The 9,038-nt window shown below is 37.1% G+C and overlaps 2 protein-coding genes across 2 annotated transcripts; both read right to left on the reverse strand.

The window, feature by feature from the left end:
- Positions 1–462: 462 nt before the first annotated feature.
- On the reverse strand, positions 463–1,603 carry LOC128893386 (lysozyme c-1-like). The gene has a single exon (XM_054154302.1). The coding sequence runs from the start codon at positions 1,478–1,480 to the stop codon at positions 1,037–1,039; it is 444 nt and encodes a 147-aa protein (XP_054010277.1). The 5' UTR covers positions 1,481–1,603; the 3' UTR covers positions 463–1,036.
- A 2,523-nt stretch (positions 1,604–4,126) lies between these two features.
- Positions 4,127–8,586, reverse strand: LOC128893385 (chondroitin sulfate synthase 1-like; the record flags this gene model as incomplete). The annotated part of the gene is made up of 2 exons (XM_054154301.1): positions 4,127–7,416; positions 8,187–8,586. Coding segments are annotated over 2 exons (1,362 nt in total), but the record flags the coding sequence as incomplete, so codon positions are not given.
- Positions 8,587–9,038: the final 452 nt, after the last annotated feature.

Below are 9,038 nucleotides of genomic sequence, written 5' to 3' on the forward strand. Positions count from 1 at the left end.
TGATACAGATGCCGTCTAAATGATAATGTTGTAGTATACAATTTCCCTGGAAGTTGGCTGATAACGGTATTTGCATTCACTAGAATCTCTACTTCTAAGTAACAGCGTGATAATAAAATTCCTAACAGACACATGACGTTAAGAGACACCTGCTGAATTTATGGGAGGAACCGATAATTGGTACCACGAATCAGTCTCCTAAATATTCGTACCATCTGTATTTATTACAAGAATCAGTCTCAATGAAATGATAGGTTTGATGTTTCCAAATAAATGTATAATTATAAAAATATGTGTACTATTTATTCATGTACATGTTTATAACGAAACATTTAATTAGGAACTTCAAACCTATCATTTCATTTGGATTTTTTTCAATTGACATAGAGGGAACGAATATTTATGGGGCTGAATATATTTCCACTAAAAGAATGAGGCATTATTAATAATAAAGTGTAGGACACGTGCAGACATATTTTTTATCGTATGGCAAATTTAATTCTGTAAAGTATATTCCCGCCAAAACAATGAGGCATTATTAAAAATCCAGTGTATACATATTTCTTATCTTGTGGCAAATTTAATTCTGTAAAATAAATTTCTACCCAAAAAATAAAGAATTATTAAAAATCCACTATAGAAGACGTACAGACATATTTCTCATCTTATGACAAATTTAATTCTGTAAAATATATTCCCACCAAAACAATGAAGCATTATTAAAAATCCAGTATAAAACAGACATATTTCTCATCTTATGGCAAATTTAATTCAATAAAATATATTTCAACAAAAAAGCAACGCATCATTAAACATCAATTATAAAACAGAGAAAATCAAGCTAATTACAAATAGATCGACGATGCAACGAAATACTCTGGCAACGAAATATTCTGTGGGAATGCATCAATCTTCAGTCAAAAAATGCTCTTAACGTAAAAAATCCTCTCGGAATATTGTGGACTATCCCTGAATAGTACTTATAGTGTCAACCAAGCTGATAACAACAATACAAAAACGTTTCGAATACTACTCGTCACTTTTTCGCGCAGTTCCCGATATTAGGAAGGGGTTTGCTCTTGCACCTCTTCAGCCATCCGTCCCACGCCTTGAACCCCTCCTGATCGTAGATGATCTTCGCGCACGCGATGTCGTCCTGGATGTCGTCGTTGGTGAAGTCCTCGCAGCGCTTGTTGCAGAGTCCTCCGCGTCGTCCTCTGGTGCACCATTTGGAGCTGTTGATCTGAAGGATGCCGTAGCTGAAGCTGGAGGCTGTCTTCGGGCCAGTGACCAGCTGGGTGTTCAACCCACTCTCGCTCTGCATCAAGCACACCCAGTTGCTGATGAGGCTCCTCGAGATCCGAGCTCGTTGGAGCTCGCGAACGGCGTCGCACTCTGACAGAATCTTTGCGTTCACGTGGACGTCCATCGCGAGGATCAGGACAGCCAGCAGGCACAGTCTCACGCTTGATTTTCCCATCGATGAGCTTTATGATGTTGGACGTTGAAGAACGGGAAGTTGAAGACGTTTGAAGCTAATCGACGCAACCGCGACGAGGACTCGCGCCTAAGTGCGACGCTATTCACTGTCCGGCTGGTGCCGTCTGCTGCGTTTATGACGAACGACGGGAGCCTTGATCTTGGGCGATAAATTATCATTTCCTACGCGTTGGCGTGGCCAGTTGCGAGCTTCACGCTTATTGTTAGCCGGTTTTTCCTGTTAGGTTTCTTTCAGTTACGAGATTCCTTTGTTTTGTGGGTATTTTGCGGTGTATGGTATTGGGCGGGTGAAACAACTGTTTGAATGTTAATTATGGGTGTCAACATGTTTCGATTCTCGCTATGGGGAATTAAATTGAAGGCTGTCCACTTGTATATTTTGTATAACGTTTTAATCGTTCTGAAATTCATACTGAAGCGTTCATATTGATATTGAAACTGGTCAAAATGACTAACCATCAATTTATATTTGTGTGATGCATATTAAATATAATAGATGTATATCATACAAATATTGCATATGAAAATGTTTTGTGAAGTGTGATATTTTGTGAAACTAGTAAAAGTGACTTACCATCAATTTATAAATATAATATGAATATAATATAAAATTTATATTTAAATATTCAAAATACAATGGTATCGTGTATTTAATACGCTGTAATAGTGCAGTGATACTTAATGGATGAGTGTACTTTCCGAACTGAATATGTTGTGTAGAATTTTTATATGTGACGAATCAGTGAAAATGAAACTATTGATCGGTCTCGTGAGATGATAATTGCGAAGCGAGAGGCCTCGTTAAACTGACTCACAATCGGTAAGGTTGTTGCTCCTGCTTGGAATTCTTTTAAGGTAATAAGGCATACGATGTGTATACTTAGAATAAGTGGTTCCCTGTATACAATAATTACCCTAAAACTTAATTAATTTGTTAACCAAATGGGAGAAAAACTCGACTGTGGCGTGAGTAAAAAATAGAGGTACTAAACTGGGTATTCAAGAATTCCTTATTTCGAGTGTTTAATACGTGATGGGTGATGGAGAACGTTACGCGACACTGTGCACGTTCACTTTCTACACTAATTACTATGTAATATTTACAATTATGTACATTTGTGTGCAGACATTGCATAAATGCAATTGGTCGACGTACATTCTAGAGCAGGGGTTCTCAACGGGCACGATGTGGCCCAGCAGTAGGTCACGTTACATTTTTTGGGGACCACAAGCGAAAGACGAACAGAAATTTTATACTTTCGTACTATTTTATTTTAATTTACTGCATGTGTCATATTAACACGTTGAACGCCACGTAAAGTGTAGGGATTTTCACTGAGAAATTAAAAAATTAATTCTGAAGATCAGGTGTTAAAGAAATCAAGCCTGGATAGAATTCGTAAATTTTGACCAGGGTGCGAAAGTAATACTTTATCAAATTTTATAGAACCAAATTTTAACTACATAAATATTTTTATAATTGTGCCTGGCACTGGAAGTGTTAAGGTATGTATTGCATATCATTAATAAGTTATTTAGTGACCAACAACGATCACAAAATGTGGGGATTATAAACCAAAGAAAATTCAGAACGAAACATTGACTGAGAAACTCTGATCTAGAGGACACCTCTGAATTGCTATTATTGTGTAACAGGCTATTATTACCAGCGACTTTGCCCGCCTTGGATTTTTTAAGGAATTTCATTATTGAAATTAAAAGTAGACGGAGGCAACGTACTTATAAGAGCAAAGAAAAAGATCGTTGAATAAAGGAAGAGGAATGAATAAGGAAACCAGAGCGAAAAAAGAAAACTTACCCATAGTATTTTTCCTTCGCCATTTATTGCAGACGATGCTCGTCGAGCCAGACCGATCGCAGATTTTTGTAAAAGGAAATCGCCGGTTCGCGATGGGAAGCGAACGATGTCGAGGAAAGATTCGGTAGATATCAGTTAATTCCAATCGTCCATTAATTGGCAAGTTTCGACACGATCCATAAAGGGACCTTCAGCGGAACCTTATAAGTTGAAATGTACTTTCTAACTGCAAAAAATGCAGAAGGCATCGTGAATGTTTGCTACTAGAGACGAGGTCGAATTGAGTTATGAGAGAACTAGATAAACACTGCTGAGAGTCCAGGACTAGTCCGAGAATTTCTAAAGAACACTTGAAATATTATAAAAATATTTTGAGCAGAGAAAATAACTTCATATTTATTGGGCTGGTATACAAGGAAATATTTAAGGAAAAAATTTAAATTTTGCGGGAATTTCTTCCAGGTGTTATAAGTAACAACTCTGCAAAGTTTCAAATCATTTCATCAATTTTTACCAGAGTTATGAAAAGAAAATCGAAAAAATTCCATGCACCATTTAAAACTTTCAATGGCTTCTCGTGTTAATGTTAAAATTAAGAGATTAAATATTAAGAGGATAGATTTCGAAAATTCATCCTATAAAGATCCCCGAAAGATTACGTTTGCAGTGCTTCTTAAATTTTGTTTGTACTTTTATTAAATAAGCAAAACGTCGCGATAAGGTATCTGTAATTCTGTCGCATGATTCAAATGAGTTAATTATCGAGGGGAACCGTTGTCTGTAGGTGTAGCAATTGACGCAACGCGATTATTCAATAGAGAAATTTTATTCGGTATCCGATGAAATGTCGAAGCATCTTAGCGAGCGATCGAAATGCGAATTGCATAAACGATTATGCAAGCCGTTTGGGACTCGCCACATTTTCACAAGTGAACGCGCGTAGGTACAAATACGATAAAATAGGCAGTACGTAAAATTCACAAATAAAGATCTATACAAAGGCACGATAATATCACATGTACTTACACAACTGGTTCGATATAACCTTCTTAGGAGTATTGGCATCTTAAATCGACTTAAGTTACGCATCCACGCGTTCTTCCTATCGCGCGAAATTTTCCGTAACCTTTAAGCAGATTTTACGCGTCCCCAAAAATCGGAGACGTTGAGATAAACACGAAGTGTACGATGTATAATTCACCATAGAATGCATTATTCATTTATAAAAGGAGATAGTAGTAGGTGTACCTTTCGACGCGTAACGAAATGTATTTGGCGCTGGTATTTCTACATTAGTAGCAATCAGAAAGCAATACATCACATTCATAGCGCAAATAATGGTAATCTTTCGATACACAGGGTGCCAATAGCGAAAATATTTATCTAGACAGAAAATTGAAATTACTATTGTAAATAAAATAAAATAAAGATGTAAGAAATAGACTAAAATTTTGTTCATCACCAGCAATGAATTATTTTCTATTAATTGCTGGTTGAATGAAAATTGAAATTACTATTGTAAATAAAATAAAATAGAGATGTAAGAAATAGACTAAAATTTTGTTCATCACCAGCAATGAATTATTTTCTATTAATTGCTGGTTGAATGAAAATTGAAATTACTATTATAAATAAAATAAAATAGAGATGTAAGAAATAGACTAAAATTTTGTTCATCACCAGCAATGAATTATTTTCTATTAATTGCTGGTTGAATGAAAATTGAAATTACTATTATGAATAAAATAAAATGGAAACAGAAGAAATAGAATAAAATTTTGTGTATCTCACATTTTCCATTGTAAAGCACCCTGTGAATCGATAATAATATTCTTACAAAGGTAGCACAAACGTCGCTTACACGATTCGGGAACTTGTTATCCGTTCAATTAAATATGTTTCCGTTAGTCGTTAAATTAAATCTCAGGTTCTGTTTTATCCATACAGGAAATTGGTATTACGGTATTAAATTCATACGGAAATGGCTTTGGTGAATTCGCATGGATTTGTTAAATATCCGACACTTTCGCGTAAAAACGAGCCACGATCACACCGTGTATTTACACAAAATGTTCTAACTGAAAGACGTTCTTGGAGACGCACTTTCTACCTTAACACGTCGATTGCAGCTGTGTTTTTCGGACGAATGAGTTTTCGCACCCGCTACGAGACGATTTGTTTCTCTGTGAATAAATACTCGGCTTACAGTTTATTTTTTCAATTCTCAGTTCACGAATAAATATTCACTTTTCAATTCATTTCTTTCATTTACAATTTCTGAATGAATTCTCAACTTTCAATTGTCAATTGTTTATCTCTCATGATAAATTCATCTCATCGTGCTTTTTTTTTTAATAAAAATTACTTGATACCTTAGAGAACTTCAAAAAATGTCTTGCAAAACTCTTTGACATATCATTTTGAGTATTACTTGGTCAAATTTAAAATAAAAATAGAATTTCTTACAAAGAAGATAAAAAGAACATTTTCATGTAAAATTTAATACTCTTAAAGACTAATTAAGACATATTAAATAACGTTTAGAAATAACCAATATATATAGAAAAATACAATTCCAAAATATCAGAAATATTACAAATCTACAAGAGGTAACATTATACCTCTTTCATTAATTCATACTCCTTTATACAATTACAACTAAATTCATATTTTGCTAATTAATAGAAAAAATCTAAAAAATAAAAGATCACTGACTAGGATTGTAAGTGACAATTATGGGACGTACACAATTTTCTAAAGTTCTCTAAAACTGTTCTTAGTTATAGTTGATACTAAACGTGGCTTTTGGTTAGTATCAAATATACATGGTGATTCTATAGTCTGGACACATAGAGAATAAGAATATGATACCAGATATGAGACTTCTAATATTTACTGACGGTCCAGACTTTATGTACCCACTTGCATATCAAATAATTTAAAAAATATCAACTATTCCAATGTCCATTGATGTTTATTCACCTAACTGATGTTTATTCACCATTCAACATTTATTATTCCTCATTTACTCGTAGCTAGGGTCCAGTGACACGTCGCTAACAAGTCAACACGTTGTCACTGGAACGAAGTCACACGTTTAAAAGAAATCATCGTGAGCCAAACGAAAACAATCCCTCAACCAGCTGCATTCGTCAAGTTCGCTCTCCTGGCTTTGGCAAATCGCAGGATATTTGGATCCTCGTAGATAATTCTTGCCAGGGTCTCCATTCCCGCGTAAGTGTCAGCCTTGGTCCCCATGCACATGGCGAGTTGGGTGTCGGAGAGGTCCTTGCTGCACTCCACCTCGTGGTAAACGTGAACCAGATCCCTGTCGGCCGCCCTGAAGATCGTCACGTTGGACTTGACCACCTTCTCGAAGAAGTCTACGTCCTCCTTCCCCCATCCTCGAATGGACAGGTCGAAACCACCCACGGTGCGATAATCACGTTTGTACAAGGAAACGATACCGAATCCGAACTGTCTCCAATAACCAGAAGTCTCGTCCACGAGGAAAGTGTCGCGTCTCCTCCAGTCTTCGTGAACGATTCGTGGATCGTACTGGCTGAACACCACGGGGAAATAAATCTGTCTACCTAGCAAAGTGTTCGCTCGTATTCTGTAGAGAGCGGATTCCGTGAAGGCGATGTCCACGTCGACAAAGAACATCAAATCGTCGTTGTTCAGCTTCGAGACACCTAGATCGAGGGCCCTGGCTCTGGAGAACGTCCCAGCGATGGGTAAAATATCGATACCCGCGCCGCGGTGCTTGTACTTCAGTTGCTGAATCAGATCTATCGTTTGGTCGTAAGAGCTCTCCGTTTTATGATGGAAGAGAACGACTAGGAGCCTGGTCTTCTCGCCGTTCGTTAAACAGACCTCTTCGTAGTTTTGCAGGAACCGTTGGAAAACCTCGTACCTACCCGCCAAAGGCAGGACGAAGTGGATGGTTTTGTCCGTGACCGGATCCTCCGCTTCGAAGTTGAAATTCAGGTTCAGGAAACCACCGCTGAATATGTTCTGCAAGGACTTGTCGTTTCGTTGATCGCCTCGCGCCCCATCCTTTTCCACGCCGTTCACCGTTTCCCGTATTTCCAGTCCTGCGGGTAGATAAAAGTTTACGCTTGGTATATTTCATTTTAGTTTATTAGTTACACGTGCGCGCGTTATTGAGAATAAGTTAGCATGGGTGAGTTGTGATACCTTTCCTTGCATATGGATACATTTTGATATTCTGCATTTGAATGTTTCATAAGGATGTACAAATTGTGGAATGAAAAAGAATATTGAAGTTTGTAGAAATGAAGTGGAAGAGGATCAGCTAGGTTTCTAAAACAACTCAGTTTTTAATACAGGATTTAACACTTCCACAATTTTAAAAATAAAAATAAATCTTTGCAGTTCTTTTCAAATTTAATACTTAACAGTATTAAGTTGTATGCTTCGAATATCTAAAATATAAAAGAGCATTAAAGTCTGTAAATACAAAATGGAAGAGGTTGAGCTACTTTTCTATAACGATTCAGTTCCTAATTTATGATTTAAGTGTACATCTCCACTATTTTAAAAATAAATGCTTGTATTTCTTCTCAAATTTAATACTTGAAATCATTAGCTTGTACATCTTGAATATAATAAATTTCATGCAGTACAGCTTAGAAACATAAAAGTATTGCAAATAAAATTGGAAAGAAAAGCTTCAAGTCCTATCCGGAATAATCCACCAAGGCAACGGCTCTGAAGTGTTAAATTATGGGTCCGAAATGGGTTGGTAATAGACGAGGGGGACGTGAAAGACGCGAACAAGGAAAAGCATTTACTCAATCAGCTTCCAAGAGCGTGGAAGATCGTTTAGGAACGTAAAAGGTACCGGTGAAGTGTTGATGGAGATAAACGTGTCTCCTGACGGGCAGCGTAACCTTTCTGCCTCTGTACTTCCGGTACACCAATAGAAGATCCAGTATCGTGTCGGCGCCGTAAGAATCCACTCTCCTGTATCCGTACAGGGCTGACCTTTCCTCGACGACTCTGCCGCGCTGTCGTGAGCAGGCGTTTATGGAGGCCATCACTTCTCTGGTGATGTCCTCCAGACCCTCCCTTATGCCGCTGTGAATCCTTCTCCTGGGATTGGAATCCGCTAAGCTGTACTCCGACCTCGAGAGAAAGTCCCAGGGAATCACCTCGTCGCTGCTCGTGGGCTTGAACGACCGGAGTCCCGCTGGAACACCTGCAAAATTGATTTCAATTTCCGGTTCAGAGAGAAAATGGAGCTATTTTAATCGGCCTCGTTTGTACAATTTGTATAATAGTAACGAGACAAATGCAAGAATGATATACAAGCTCACTGTACAGATCGATTAACCTGTCGCATAAGAATTGCAACGTGACTGACTGATGAAATTTATTATTTTTTGGTTAGTCTTTCTTATTAATTTTATACACCGTTAGATGTAAGCTAGATCTGTATTTAAGCGCCTACGATATTTATTTGAATTTAGATTATAACTGGAATTTTGAGAAATAATGTACTTTATTTCGTCGCATTTTGCAAGTTTTTGTTTTGTGGATCGATTTGTCCAATTAACGGTATGTATATGATGAGTTGACAAATTTATAGCAAAGAATTAACGAAGGTGTTGAAAGTTATGTAGCTGGGACTAACGAAATATTAGATCCCACAAAAAGGAGCAGAAAGGGTGGAAGCTTATACTCAATTTCTTCA

This window comes from Hylaeus anthracinus, unplaced genomic scaffold (assembly GCF_026225885.1).
Source record: "Hylaeus anthracinus isolate JK02 unplaced genomic scaffold, UHH_iyHylAnth1.0_haploid 27414, whole genome shotgun sequence".
NCBI classification, from domain to species: Eukaryota; Metazoa; Arthropoda; class Insecta; order Hymenoptera; family Colletidae; genus Hylaeus; species Hylaeus anthracinus.

Bases quoted from the DNA above. Each gene is read 5' to 3' on its own strand.
- LOC128893386 (XM_054154302.1), bottom strand. From the start codon at position 1,480: ATGGGAAAATCAAGCGTGAGACTGTGCCTGCTGGCTGTCCTGATCCTC.